Below are 15,700 nucleotides of genomic sequence, written 5' to 3'. Positions count from 1 at the left end.
ACGGAGCAGGTCCAACCAGCAGACGTGATCGCAGAGGACCGAGCCGAGACATCGCCCACGGAGGAGGCGGGAGATGGCGGCGGCGCAGCAAGAGGCTCAACAGGAGCAGTGAGGAGGAGTTGGCGCTCATGGACGCCAAAAGCAGGCAGACCAAACACAGGTGGTCACATACACGCGTATACACTCATCCCTATGCACTACCCATATGAGCGCCTCTGGAAGACCGAGCCGGTGGATTGGATAAAACGTTTGACTAGAGTTTCACAAGAAGCACTGACTGGATCTGCAATGCAAACTGCGTACATAAAAACTGGATTACAACTGTGTACATAATCGGCCGATCGAAACAACCGGATTACAAGTATGACAGGTGCATACTGCACTGTATGTGATGTGATGTATGTAGTACAAATGTTGAGTGACTGTTTATTTTTCTAGATAATCCCCTGATATGAACATGATGATGCATATAGGGGAGTAGGGGCGGCATTAAACAGTTAGTCGATCAGACATTCAGAGCTCGTCATGGAGGTCACCGGCGGAATGCTTTGGGTTGGGCGAGGTCTTGACGGGGTAGGACGCCTCCATGGCGATGCCGCAGAGCCCCTCCTTGTCGGCGACGTCGCGCTTCATGCGGATGTAGCCCTTCTCCCCCCACTCGGGCCCCCACGAGTTCTTGACGATCCAGTACTTGGTGCCATCGGCGGTGGCGCCGTAGCCGACGGCGGCCACGCCGTGGTCCAGCTCGGTGCCGCACTTGCCGGAGAAGACCCCCTCGGAGTAGAACTGGAAGTGCGACCCGCTGGCCTCGATGGCCACGGACACGGGCTGGTTCGCCAGGGCCTTCTGGAGCGCCTTCTCGTCGTTGCGGGGCACGTCCTCGTACCCGTCGATGGTGACCACGGCCGGGTTCTTCTTGTTGCAGGAGTTGGCCTGACGAGCCTTGTAGGGGTAGGCGTCCTCGGCGGCGACCCCGCCGTGCTTGGCGATGTACTGGAAGGCGTAGTCCATGAGCCCCCCGTTGCAGCCGGCGTTGGTTTTGGTGTCGCAGTCCACCAGCTGCTGCTCGGAGAGCGCCGTGAGGTTCTTGGTCTTGATCGCGTTGATGCCCTCCACGGCGGCGATCGTGGAGAAGGCCCAGCAGCTCCCGCACTGGCCCTGGTCCTTGACGTCCGTCACCGCGCCCTTCTGCCGCCAGTCCACCGACGGCGGGACGGCGGTAGCGGCGCCGTGCGTGAAGGCCGTAGTCTCCTTTCGGCCGCCGCGGAACATGCGGTGGTGTGCGACGCGGGAGGAGGCGTAGGCGCGGCGGAACTCGTCGGCGGTCATGTCGCCGAAGCGGTTGAGGCGGAGCTTGTAGGGCGCGTCGCCGCGGTTGAACTCGTGGATGAGGCGCACGTTCTCCCGGAAGACGTTGAAGCGGCGGGCCTTGTCGTCGAGGTCGCGCGTCACCGTGTGGCGGCTGCGCCAGCGCTCGTACAACGCCCACAGGGAGTCCTCCGACGCCAGGTCGTGCTCGCCGAAGTCCATTGCGCTCGCCGGCGCCGCCGCAGCCAACAGCACGGCCAGCAGAAGGGCCGCCGCGGCCATGGTGGCCGCCAGCACGAGCGCTCTCGCCATGGACTGTTGATTGGAAACCTTGGCAATGCTGATTAAACTTGGAGCGTATGCTTGTGCTGTGAGATGTGTGGATGCTTGTGTTGTGGCAGCCATGGCCGATCAGCTGGTCCTTATATAGCGCTCGGTGGCAAGCACGATCAGTGATTCGATGGATCGCTTTGCTGGCTAGATTGTTGCATGCAAGAATCAATCGGAGGTGCACATTGCTTGCCGGCAACAACTTACCACGTACTCACTACAGTCGGTAGTGGTCAGGTACCATACATCAGAATGGTGGCTAATTCATCAATGTTCATCCTTAACCAAGTACTACCATTACTAGTGCAATTGTTAGCTAATACGCATCATACTGGTACATGCCAGGATGCCATCCATGGCGGAGCTGTTAGGTTGTGCGATTAATGGAGATGACGAGTTGACGACCAGATGAAGAAGTAGCGAGGCGTTTACGCCACGGCCATGTACAAATTGATACCGCAATTTGAGGATACATTGTCGAAACTGGAATTGTGAGGCAGATCGACTATAGCATTACTGTTTTGGAATTCTTCAAGTGCTTTTGGTTTGCGCAGATGTATGTACGATACGGCGAGAGCACGCATAGCATAGCATCTGTCCTGTCTTGCATTTTCGGTGATCGACCACCGCAGGGGATCGGAATGTGTTGGAATGACGTATCATTGGCGCAGCCACAGGGGAGGCGAGACAGAGAAACGTCCATGTCACAGCCGTCCCGTCATGAGATTGGAATGTATTCGAATAATTGACACTGAGTTCACGTTTTCGCCATTAGAAAAAGAACACCCTTTGGCAAGCCTTTTCTGATTGAGCATGACCAGAGTAAATGAAAAACAAGTAACCATAACGGTGCAAGCAAGCGTGTTGCCCTGGCCCCCGTCCCCGAGTGATCCTGATTAGCAGATGGCGATCGATCGATGGAACGACTGGGATTCCGTTACAATTCTAACACGTGTCAGTCATGGTGTCTGTCTGTATAGTGCAGTGCCAAGCTTTACGCATAGATCGCGCATTGATTTCAACTTAGGATGACGGGATGTTAAACCTTAAGTTTTAAGCAATCAGCTGGGACTTGTAACTATAACTTTTTGTTTCTTATCTATCAATGCATCGAAACGGAATTCGCGAAAAAAAAACCAACCAGCTGGTTTCTCTATCACAGCTTAAGAGTTGTTAGCATGAAATCACCACTCACTTAACTAAATTTATCACATGTTTGTACCATTTTTTAACTTGCGAAGATAGAAACCTATCATACTTTTCGAAAGATTTCGTATAGAACACTAGAGTATAAAACACTAGACGCGAGTTGCCAATACATTAACGTTGTTTCTAACTAGTAGGGCCAACCTCCTAGGACAAATTCACTGACATGGATTGAGACCTACTTGTCAACCCAATTTTTTTTAAAAAAACTAAATTTCAAAAGTTCCCCACCCTCTAGTCCTCTACCATCGAGTTGACCCACAACTCCATGATGCAGTAGTGACCCCCGCTGCTTCGGGGAGGACTATCGCCGATGTCTCCGGTCAACCTGAGCCCCCACTGCTGCGAACTCCAGCGGCGGACCGAGGCCATCCACCACCTATGTGGAGTCATCACCTCGAACATCCTGAACAAAACCGAGCATGCGGTTTTCCTCACTTGGTCATCCTCTACCTCTGTCCTTAAGCATGGTTGCTAAAATACTCAATATCGTCGAAATCGGGCCCGTGTTCCTCCACTGCACCGGGGGTGGCTGGCCTTGGGAATCAGGCCATGATGGGGAATACAATGTAACATCTCCGCCCTTGTCGCCTGATAAGGTCATGCCTTCCAGACCGCCTCCGATGGCCGCACTTGTTTGCTTTGTTCCATCTCCGGTCGCCGGCCGCGGTGGTGGTGGTTTGGACACGGAAAGCACAAGGTAGGAAAAATGACTTTTATTCTTTTTAGATATTTTTTAATTGGCATGACAAGTGAGGTTCCACCGATGAGAAACGGTGTCAATTCATGTTTATTGTATTTTGAGTCACCATGAGCTCATACTCCATTCTATCTACTGCCAATGAGCCAGTAACATGGAAAACAGAGGACTAAAAAGTAGATGGAACAATTGATGGCGCGGTAAAATAGAGAACAGATGACCAAAAAGTAGATGGAACAACTGAAACCGCCCACGAGAGCCGAGAGGTTGAACTTACCAAGCAATGGAAAGCTTGCAAGCATGTCCAAGTTATTATCCATCAATCCAGGGCAATTAACCTAAGCTAGGGAAATGCATCCACATTTGTACATGGACGGTTGCCAAGTGCGGCTCGTCAGCAACATACACCCTCGATTGCTTCATGCAGCAGGAATTCAGGAATCCAACATATGGCTGTACGACACATACGGCCGGTTGCTTGCTCCTGTTGTTCCTCATCCTCTCCACTCACCGATTATTGGTGCTCGCATTGCATGCAGTGGCTGCGGTAGCTGGAGACGTTAGCCAGAAGACATCTGTTCCAGAAGAAGATTCAGATTTGAGATTTCAGCAAAAGCATATTCACAGAAATAAAAAAGAAAGACTGACCACTGGAAAACACAGGTCGTCTTTAATTGATCAGCATGTCTGACGCCAACAGCGGCACACCGCGCTCTCGTGCCCGTTTTAAATCTGAATCTCCGGCCGATCTTCCTCCGACCGGCCGGCCGGGGACGTTTCGCGGCAATTAGGCAGATCCTAGATACGTGCCATCAAGACCAAGTGTTTAGATACGTCAAGCGACAAAGCACGCACGCGGCACGCTGGCGTGAACATGCCACTACTTACTTCATGTGTGTGACGCCATCTCGGCACATGATCACGTTGCATCGCTGGTCCATCCACCCGTTAGATAATCTCCAGCCATGTCTCCGGCAAGGCCTTCAGAACTTTTTTTTTTATCTGAACGGACGAAAATGGCTCAGTCATGCCTCCAGCTTCTCGTTTTCGTTCGGATTTAGACTTAAATCCGTTCGGACTTTCTAGGCCATCCTCGGTTTCCCCGGGTGCTGCCGGGGCTCCGGATGGAGCAAATTTCGCGCTCTGACCCGCGTGGCAGTGAAGATTAGGTTGGGAGACGGCTGGAAAATCGTTGCTCCACATGTCAAAGATAGGTCCAACGCAGACCAATTTTCATCCGGATTGTGCCCCGGGAGGCTCCAACGGCTGGGGATGCTCTTAGTCTCGGCCACCTCGTAATTCGCAAGAAAGAAATTCCACAATGCTTAGCATTTAGATCCATGCATGTATTCCCTCCTTCTCAAAGGAGTAAAATGCACCATAGGCCCTATAAATTACCAAGGGGTATCAATTGGATCTCAAAAGTATAAGATCACATATTTAAATCATAAATCTTTCTAAAGTATGTCACGGGCGGTCCTATGCTGGTCTGAGCAGCTCAGGCATGCATACGTGGCACTCCACGTAAGCATTACAACCCATGGAGGTAAACTATCACTGGGATAATATGCAAGAACCACTGGACTCTCTCTCTCCCTTCCTTTTTTTTTCCAACCCGAGTGAGTCAAAGGCAACAGGGTTGTGGTTGGAGGCGATTGCGTCTCAGGCGGCTGGCGAACGGCTGTGGGGGGGGGGGACGTCGCCGACTCTAGAGCGTGGTTCTCTGCAAGGATGGACCCGATATGCCGACTCTTGTGCGACCCTCCTCCACAGTACGGTAAAAGCCTAACCATGATACTTTTGTGTTGGTCGGTTCTCTCATTCGTTACCAAATTTGCAATTTCTTAGGCTGGCAGATAGATAAGTTCACAAATTAGTCAGTCTGAGTTGCTCAGATGAGCATAGGACCGCCGGTGACATACTTTAGAAATGTTTAGAATATGAATATAATGTGCCTAATCATACTCTTGAAAACTTTTAGGGCATGTGGTGCATTTTGCTCTTCTTAAATTAGGATACACATTGTCAAGATTTATAAACTCTGACGAAATGTATATAAAATAATATCAACATCAACTCAATGTTATTAGAACCATCATGAAACATATTTTCATATTAAATGGATTTGGGATTATGAAAGTTAATATATTTTATATATACTTGATCAAACTTTGTAAAGTTTGGCTTTGACCAAAACTAATATGCATCCTAATTTTTGTTTGTTTTACATGCATCCTAAATTGGGAAGGAGGAGTGTCTGATATTTTTTTTCCACTGGCTATGGGCCTTTGGCATATGATCTCTCAATCTTGTATTGCAGGTTCTAATTAACTCTCTCTTCTTCTTCTTCTTCTTTTTGAAAGGAAATACAGTAGGGGAAGCCCCTACAGTGATTTTGTTTTTATTAAATAATAAGAACCCAAATTCACGTCCCTGGGAAATTGAACCCGGGTGGCTGGGTTGTACATCCACTTCCCTAACCAAGTGAGCTAGGCTCACTTCTTACCTCTCTCTTCATCTTCATCCCCCTCTATATGATAAACCAGAGTTTTTCCCCACTGTTGACGTCGAGCCTGGCTCTCTAGCGGTTCGTGGGGTGAAGAACTTCGGCGACTCGATGCCGGCCACATATAGGTTAGGGTTGGGGTTTCATAGTGGGTGGCAGCCAATGGAGGAGCTTGGTGGGCTCTCCCTAGTGCACATGCACAATGCTATAGGTAGTTTCATGACTTGGATGTTGGGACTTGGGATAAAAAACTTAAGGAGACATGACTTGGAGGTTCTGTTTTGCGGTTTCACGGTGCTTGCCACTAGTCTAGGTGGATCTTCGTGGGCGTAATGTACACAATTTCCAATGAGACGTTTTTGGAACCGACCTAGTCCCGACACCGGCTTGCCCACTTCTTTTGGCATTCAAAGGTGGTTGGTGCGTCGGCAATGGAAGCTTGGCACTAGTTGTTGCTCCTTTGAGGTGACCGGTATTGGTCAAGCTACGGTTTTGATCGATGTTCCGTTTAGGGCAGAGCCTTTTTGTGTTCTTTTTGTAACATATGTGCTGGCTAATCTTTGGATTAGCTGAGGTGTGGAGTTTGAACTACTAATGTTGTTTGTAGCGGCAATAACTTCATGTACTTATCATCTGCATTCTATAAAAATATGTTACGTCTTGACTCACTCTCAAACGAACTCAATCTTATGTATGTGAAGGATTTTTCTACATGGCATCAACTATCATGTTGTCTAGAGCTACCTATGGTCAACATTAGTTTCGGAAGTACTTCAGATTATATGGGTTTTTTTTTTCTTAAAAGGGATAGTTCTTTTTAGGTATCTTAAAGGGATAGTGAATTCCTACATTTCCATGTAGAAGAAAAAGAGATGCCCATTTAAATGGAAAACCAGCCAAAATTGAGATGCGAAAATAAAGACGGGAGGATTGGTAAGCCCATTTCCATTTTTTGGGAAATCGGATTGGGCCTGCAGTTCGATAAACCCAATTCAACATGGACATCAAAATGGCCATTAGGGAACACTTCATTCTGCCCAATTGGTCCACAAACATTTGAGCATCACAGTCATTGATTTTATTTTTGAATTCGCAATAGTAGTTCTGTAAGTCTCTTTTTGTGCATCCCACGCCCTCGCAACTACCAGCGCCGACATGAAGCAATCTAAATGCCTGCGATGTGCCTATGCTTGCTTTGTGACATGAGTAGAGTGTCTGTTTTGACTCGGCGGTTCGATCTGATCAGATGATGCTTAATAGGTGTCACTAGTCCATGATTGTGATTCTCAACTAATGAAGCTATCATATACTTGTTATCACTAGTCCTCTTGACAAAAATACGGGCATCACATCCACATCTTGTTTCCTTCCTTTTACGTTTTTCTGAATTCTTTTTTGAGGTATTGCCGGTCATTGTAGCTTTCTGTGAGGGATTAGTACTATTTGTACTTTTCTTCAATTTAAATCCTTGTCTGTCACATAAGAAACGCTTCCACATAACTACATCATCCAATAACTTCTTGTGCTGCCCGACACGGACTCCAAATCCAACATGACGTGCATATGACTTATAAAATTTCTCCACATAGTCCATGTCATCAAATACCATCCCTACTACAGGCTTCAGTTCCTCTTCACACTCAGGGGTGAATGATGAACACTGTAGAAACAAAAGCATGCTAAGTCAATCTGTTCCACAATGCACATCTATATAAAATTTTAAACTAGAGGACACACTATATTGTCTGACTGACTGGATACTCACACGTAGAGGTATACTTGTTGTTTTCCTGGGTGTACTGAAACCATCATTGTTGCTTCGTGGGTCGTTTATGTCCATGGACGATTGGGCACCAACAAATTCATGTGCAGGCATGCTATTGGTAGCTTCCATGATCTGCAAGGATGGTTTGATCATGGGTTCATACATATCTGAAAACCACCATGCCTATACGTGATCTTGAACTCTATATAGTGATACTAAATACAAAAGGATGTCAGTGCAGGCCTTGGATCGATGGGTTACTAATATTATATATCCAACTAGATGTGTATGAGGATTTAACGATATCAAATACAACAGCGATCAGCTACTAGCCTAGCTGCGTGGTAAGAAACAATAAGCTATCAATGCATCTGTGAACAGTAGTGGTACCAGTAAAGAACGAACTTCTGATTATGATTGACACTTTATCTCCTTGGCGTTGAGGAAAAGCTCAGGGGAGTCGGCGCCGTCTGGAACCTGTGTCAGCCGGCGGCCGGAGCCCTAGAGTGATTAGCGAAAGAGATAACGTGACAGAGATCGAGATCTGTTAGAGAAGAATGAGTGCTCAGTATGGGATAACCGAGATGTGCAGGGTTTTTTTTTTTGACAAACTTGCAAGTTAGTGGAGGTGGACGCAGGTATATTTGGAGCGGGCCGCAGATTTTGGATCGGACGTCTGGCGTGAGTCAGATTGCACAATTGCACCAAACAAGTGATTGCACAGCAAATGCTCCCTCCATAACGGTCATACATTGACGCTCCAAACTTCAGAGATGAGTGTTCAGGACTTCAGGTTGGATTGGATACAACCGCCTACTGGGCTATTTATGCTTCGTTTCTTTCGGGAATCATCTTTACCTCGTAGGTGCAGATGTATACGTTCTCTAAAAAGTGTATATTTTAAAATGTCTAAAAACTAAAAAATATTTAGATGTACATCTTGACATTCTATGTTCACACACTAAGTTTCACAGAGAAATAATACTTTTTATGAGCTGTGTAAAAAAGACAATTTTCGGTGATTCAAAATAGCTTTTTATGTGACATGTTTTTATCTTTTTTACGTAGGTCACACAAAATGTCTTTTTTCCATAAACTTTTGTGAGTCAACATAGAATATTCAAATGTACATCCGCGATTTTTCTTCATAGTTTTTCAAAAATTACAGAATAAATTTAAAGTGCAATTTTCTTAATAGGTGGATTTAGACATATGAGCCAAAACACCATGTCCTCTTTCTACTTACCTAATATCTCCAGTCTCGACTGATTTTCAGGTGACAAATGTGACCCTTTGAGACTTCCTATCGAGCTGAGATGACTCACAATCCACGTTGTATGGGATAGTTTTTCTCGCTAGTTGTATCGGATGTTTTCCTTGAAAGATGGACTGATAAGTCAATAGCTCACATGGGTCTTTACCTTGTACATAATTGAGTACTTCCAGATTTTGGTGTTTCGGTATCATCGAAGATAAATACGAGCAAAATTAACAAAGGATGGATCTCGTGATAAGTTGCACGAATAGTTGCAGCAACAGGTTCGGAAAAAGCTAATGATCGCATTTATATAAGTTTGTGGATCAGGTTACTCAACAATGACCGCGTGGCCTAATGGATAAGGCGCTCGCCTCCGGAGCGGGAGATTCTGGGTTCGAGTCCCAGCGTGGTCGCTTTTTTGATGTGGGGTGATCTGGAACACTGTCGTATCGTTTGTTTTTGGAGTTGCAGATCAAACCTGCTACTTGTGGAACTACATTCCAGAAATATATATGCAAATATTGTCCTGCATCTATAATCTATAATATCTAAATTGGAGCAACCCACTAAGTTGATTTCTCTCAACATGCAACATGTCCACCTCATCAGTCATCTTTGAGCAATCATAGGCTGCCACATGTCTTCAACTCTGCCACCTAAGCCTCCAAAAAAATCGTTCCGTTCATAAAACATCTGTTTCAGCCTGTCAAATTATCTCTGAGCACGCCAACCATCTCTAGAAGCTTCAATCATCAATATTCTATTGATTTTTTCTATAGCTACTCCACCAACTCCTTGGCTCCGTAACTGAATGTTTCTTTGCAGTTCCTCATCTCCTCATTATTTTCCACTGAGCTTTCCGATTCATGCTGTGTCCATCAATAAATCACCGGCCCCTCCACTTCCTCTCCTAATCTCCACCCAATACATATAGCCATCTCCTAATCTAATGTTAATCTCCGCTGCAGCGGGCTCGCTCCTATCAGGATGGCGCCACTGCAGACTCTCCCCTGCTTTGACATGCAGCCCAAGATCATTGAGGTATCTCCAGCCTCAAAGCTTTCTACGTACAGCCAGGGAACAAAGAAGTGGAGCCTAGAGCTTAGAAGGGAAACGGAACTACCTCTGTTTTAGTATCGCCCCCTTGAATTTCGGCACAGTTTTACAGCATTTGGTTTGTTCTACATTGGTTGTCAATTTTCCCTTTTTGTTTGGTTCAGGTTTGGATCAAGAACGAATTTCACATGAAGGACAATCAAGAAAATTGTACTACGCAATTTTTCTAAGCATGGATGCAGTTCATTTGTTAGTATGTTCATGTTATGAAATCAGGACAACCCGAGGTTTGTATTTTCAGAGTATTGGATAGGATTCTCATGCTCACATGTATTCTTTTCTTTTATCTGATTATGTAGGAAAAAGAGGAGCGAGAAGCCAAAATACAGCTACCACATTCGCCAATGTTTGGTTTTAGCGGACCAGATTCGTTAGTCAGGCACACCCTGCAATTTCATAAACAAAATATTACGGCGATGCATAAGGAAAGTTATATTCCTTTTAGATTTTATTCGATGTTGTTTTATCTGCATGCAATTTAATAAAATAGAATAAACATAGCTTCAATTACTTATAGTGCCTCATCCAATGATCTTTTCACAATTTCTCTGTGCTTATGTTGTTCTATAGGTGGTCAAGCATAAGTTGTTGTCCAATATATTGCTTCAGGTCGTTCAGGACTGTTCTTATTCTTCGTGCAGTGCAGCGTAATGACCATATCAGAGTGCAATCCTGTCCAAACACAAGAACATAAGCTAGGATGGGCCCCACTATGCTTGAACATTTGAATTTTTTTTTATTTTACATTAGATACAAATTGGCATGCAATAATAAATTTTTCTGTTCGTGTGAGTAATTGTTTTCTACTTATCGCTATGCAGTATGTATATTTTGTATGATACCATATTAATCATAACAAATGGTTGAGGTATTTAACAAAGAAGTGTAGCTGATTATGCTATTTGTACCACCATGCTATTTGGTAACAAATGTGTTATATTTTTTCTATGCTAAAAGTGATATTTGGGTTGCCATGTATATCAATAGCATTCATGCTTTATACTTCGTCGTATAGTCATTTTTCTATGTGCATTTGCTTCACTCATGCCTGATAACTCGCATTATATACTACACAATTCCGCAGCAACGCGCGGGGTATTATCTATATCTATAAAGTTCATCCCCACTAAGGTTCATTTAATGTTTGCAAGCTCAAACCTCATGTAGCCACATCACCCCAATTGTTTTTGGCCGTCAGATTTTAAATGTAAGGTCATTAGTTATCCATCTTACTATCTTAGCACATGCCCTCTCCTCATCTTATGCGGTGCAAAGCTTTGAAAGCAAAAAAGCTGAAGCGTTTTGCTTGGGTCATTCTACTTTAATTTCATTAATCCACCTCCTCAGCTCCCGCATGCGAATGTTCCCTTAATGGTTGTTGTGATGGGTTAAATATCCTCTCAGCTGGAACCATCGTCTCCTCTTGCAATATTCTGAAGCATCATCTTTATTTGTTCTTCATATAACCAGATCCTTTAGCAGTGGTGGGGTTTCTAACGGATTTCTTCTTCCAATAAGTGGATCTATGGTGAATTTCTCACCCTCCAAGCGGATAATCTAATTAGAGCAACCTGCAATTCTTCACACATCGGCTGCTCCTATTTGCTTCTCTCTGTCAAAACTGCTATTTTCGTATTTCGAGTTCAGCGCCCGGAAGAGCTTAGGCCTCCATGGTACTTGCTACTCAAATCGCGTTGGCGAAGCTCTCAACGTCTCACCCTGTGCTCATGTTCAAGCCTCATCCCCATCCCTTCATTCTTCTCGACTGGGCAAATGGCTGATAGCACCTAACGGCACCATTGGGCATCTCTCTCTGGATTTATTTGGCGTTCTTAATTTTCTTCGTATGAAGATCCATGGCCTCAGCTTCCATGATGGTAGAGTGCAGAATATGATATTCGTGTTTGGTCCCAAACTTACAGGTACAAAAATCTCAGCTGTTCTGATCTTGACTGTGCACAATTTCCAATCTCCATTAATACTTGAAAACAGCTGTATTTTAGTGTCAAAAGTAAGCATATAGAAACTACAATATCTCTGTACATCTACATACACCACTAAAGCATGCTAGATTCTAAGCAGGGAACTTCGCGTCTACTTATGTTACAATGTTATATGCTAAATCGCATCTTCTTTTTTTACTACTAGAACTGGCTGCTAACTTATACTTTTCATGTTTTCAGATTACTTATTCTTCTCAGATTATGTTTTCTCTCTCCCAGCTAGGTAATAGTACCGACTTTTAGTGGACTTGGGATTTTCTTAATAGTTAGCTGAGGTTGTATTTGAAGCAAAATGATGCTTTTCTTTGTGGTAGTTTTTTCTCGGCAAGCACTGCTATGATTTAACATACTACTTAAGGGGGGCGTTTTCACATGTTTTTTTTCTTCAGTTACTTGGTAGTATGCCACATATATATATATCCAGATGACTTGAATATTTTTCTTGCAACGATTTTATATTGTGGATATTTAACTTCAAATTTGATAGATCATTACTGAGTTTGGTAAGCATGCGAAACGCAAAAAGCGACCATGTTCCCATTGTTTGGTCATGAGTTTCTAATCTTTCTTTGAATATTGGTCTAAACAATTCATTATCATGTCAATTATCAAATAAAGCAAAATCCATTCCAGTGTCACGTAGCAATGTGCGAAGCAATATATATCTTTATTTAATATTTCAAACTGCACATACCGAGTGTGCCCACCTCACCAGCAAGCCACCAAGTCCTATCATCGCATGACCAGTCCGCAAAGTTTTTTCGCAAAGTGCATTCAACGTGATTCATGTTAATTTTTACATATCTAAAAATCATCTTTCATTCCCGCAGCAACGCGCGGGGTATCAACTAGTTTTAATTGAAGTTGGGATCATATAACAGCTTTGTTAATGGAGGGCATGATCCTTTACTGGAACTAGCCATTGTGTCATCGTCGTGAAAAAGCCAGCCGAGAGACATGGAAATCATTTGTTCCCATGTGCAATATTTATCAGCGAATGGAGTGTGTGTATGTTTCATATGTGAGGCCTGACAGTGTCACTATGTAAGCTCTATTCTTCTATTCTCTTCGTAACCGCAAGAGGAGTTCTCGTGCGAGGACGGAAATGAACACAACAACGCAAGTACATGGACCTTTGTTGAGCACATCAGCTTTTCCAGCTTGCAATTGTGCATATTTCGTGCTGTGATTTTTCTTAATTATATCTTAGTTGCGCATAATTCTTCATTTGGTATAATAGATTTTTTTAAAAACAATATTTCCGTTTCCCCCATGTTGGTAACTATTTATGCATTGATAAACTAAAAAATTCGAGCGGTAATCGAGTATTTCTACTTTCTCCTTTACTTTTCTAGTCCTACTTTTTTATTTAAGAATCAGTCTTACTTTCTACTATCTAGCAAAGAGCAGCTATTTGGTCAGTATGGGGCCTCGACTCCATTTTCCTTGAGCTGGGACCCGTGGGCCATTAGTTTGGGCTGTTGCCACCCGCGCTTGGCGAGTTTCCTTGAGCCCACAGAGTTCAGCAGGCCCGTGTGCGGCATGCGATTAACCCCTGCCCCTTCGTCCCTCCCGTCGCCTAAACAGCAGGCAACAATGCCAACAGCTGCCGGCGCTTTAGATCAGAACATATTCTGGCTAAAACGAAAAGTGAGCTGCGCACTGAATCAACCTGGAGAATACTGCCTAATCCAATGGAGCCTAAGAAGTCCAAACAGCAGGCAACGACAAAACAGTTTTTGACCAGCGTCTTCAAATTTCAAACATAACCGAGAGGCTTGTGTGCTTGCCTGCTCTATATAAAAACACAGCTGATCGGCATGTTTACCCACAACCCATCCATCACTCATCTCACAACACAGCTAACTTACTAGAGTAACTTCCAACAAACGTCTAGACATAGGGAGCAATAGCATTGCAAAGGTGACAATGGCGAGAGCGCTCGTGGTGACTTCCGCCATGGCCTTGCTGCTTGTTGTCTTTCTGCTGGCCGCGGCGCCATCGCCAGCGATCGCGCTGGACTTCACTGAGAAGGACCTGGCGTCAGAGGAGTCCCTGTGGGCGCTGTACGAGCGGTGGCGTGCGCAGCACACGGTGTCGCGCAACCTCGGCGACAAGGCCCGCCGCTTCAACGTGTTCAAAGAGAACGTGCGGCTCATCCACGAGTTCAACCTCGGCGACGAGCCCTACAAGCTCCGACTCAACAGCTTCGGCGACATGACCGCCGACGAGTTCAGCCGCGCCTACGCCTCCTCCCGCATCGCCCACCACCGCGCGTTCCGCGGGGACCGTACGAGTGGCGACTTCATGCACGGCGCCGCCGCAGCCTCGAGCCTCCCGTCGTCGGTGGACTGGCGGGCGAAGGGCGCGGTGACCGGCGTCAAGAACCAGGGTGGGTGCGGCAGCTGCTGGGCGTTCTCGACGGTCGCGGCGGTGGAGGGCATCAACGCGATCCGCACCGGCGACCTGACGTCGCTGTCGGAGCAGCAGCTCGTGGACTGCGACACCTCCGACTCCGGCTGCAACGGCGGCCTCATGGACAACGCCTTCCAGTACATCGCCAGCAACGGCGGGATCGCCTCCGAGGACGCGTACCCCTACACGGCGCAGCAGGCGTCCACCTGCAACACGGCGCCGCCCGACGTGGTCACCATCGACGGGTACCAGGACGTGCCCGCCAACAACGAGGCCGCGCTGCAGATGGCGGTGGCGGCACAACCTGTGTCCGTGGCCATTGACGCGAGCGGGTCCAAGTTCCAGTTTTACTCAGAGGGGGTGTTCGCCGGGAAGTGCGGGACTGTGCTGGACCACGGCGTGGCGGCGGTCGGGTATGGCGTCACCGTCGACGGCACCAAGTACTGGATCGTGAAGAACTCATGGGGCGCTGACTGGGGTGAGCAGGGGTACATTCGCATGAAGCGGAACGTGAAAGACAAGAAGGGACTCTGCGGCATCGCCATGGCGGCATCCTACCCCGTTAAGACATCACCCAACGCCAAACAGGGAGGTGTCCTCCGTGATGAGCTCTGATTAAAAACTAGTAAAACGCATAAAGGGCACCCCATAGTATAGCCATGCATGGTAAAAGGGTTTATATTGTAAACTAAAATAAATAAATAATGGATCACGATGAATACATCTGACATCATATACTTGTAATGTTGTTTCAACTTTATACGTACAAAGTTTTCATTTCTGTACTAGTAATATGCCCGTGCGTTGCACCGGGACAAAAACAAAGATGTACATGCAAATTTGATTGAAAGGTTATGTTTTACAGTCACATCCATCGTATTCCTCCGTCATACTCTATTAGTTCATGCTCTCGTAGCTCCTTGTCCAAACTACTAATCTCCCTCTATCTGGTGCTAGTGTAGAAGGGTTTTGGGGGAAGCCTCACACGTATAATGACGTGGGGTTCCGGTATTTATATAAGAGGCCAAAGGCCTAGGGTTAGGTTACAATGACAATACAGTCCTACTGTAAATACAATATGTGCAATCTAACA

The 15,700-nt window shown here is 45.9% G+C and overlaps 2 protein-coding genes and 1 non-coding gene across 3 annotated transcripts; 2 read left to right on the top strand and 1 right to left on the bottom strand.

Moving 5' to 3' along the window:
• Positions 1 to 278: 278 nt before the first annotated feature.
• On the bottom strand, positions 279 to 1,620 carry LOC124680323 (thiol protease SEN102-like). Its single transcript, XM_047215395.1, has one exon. The coding sequence runs from the start codon at positions 1,618 to 1,620 to the stop codon at positions 514 to 516; it is 1,107 nt and encodes a 368-aa protein (XP_047071351.1). The 3' UTR covers positions 279 to 513.
• Positions 1,621 to 9,413: 7,793 nt separating this feature from the next.
• TRNAR-CCG lies at positions 9,414 to 9,486 on the top strand. Its single transcript has one exon. It is a non-coding gene; the product is annotated as a tRNA-Arg (tRNA).
• A 4,635-nt stretch (positions 9,487 to 14,121) lies between these two features.
• Positions 14,122 to 15,222, top strand: LOC124650357 (thiol protease SEN102-like). Its single transcript, XM_047189891.1, has one exon. It carries the CDS (start codon positions 14,122 to 14,124, stop codon positions 15,220 to 15,222), a length of 1,101 nt encoding a protein of 366 aa, XP_047045847.1.
• Positions 15,223 to 15,700: the final 478 nt, after the last annotated feature.

The sequence above is a fragment of the Lolium rigidum genome, chromosome 1, assembly GCF_022539505.1.
Source record: "Lolium rigidum isolate FL_2022 chromosome 1, APGP_CSIRO_Lrig_0.1, whole genome shotgun sequence".
Classification (NCBI taxonomy): domain Eukaryota; kingdom Viridiplantae; phylum Streptophyta; class Magnoliopsida; order Poales; family Poaceae; genus Lolium; species Lolium rigidum.
The sequence above is the reverse complement of the archived record's forward strand: the minus strand, read 5'-3'. Positions and strand labels throughout refer to the sequence as shown.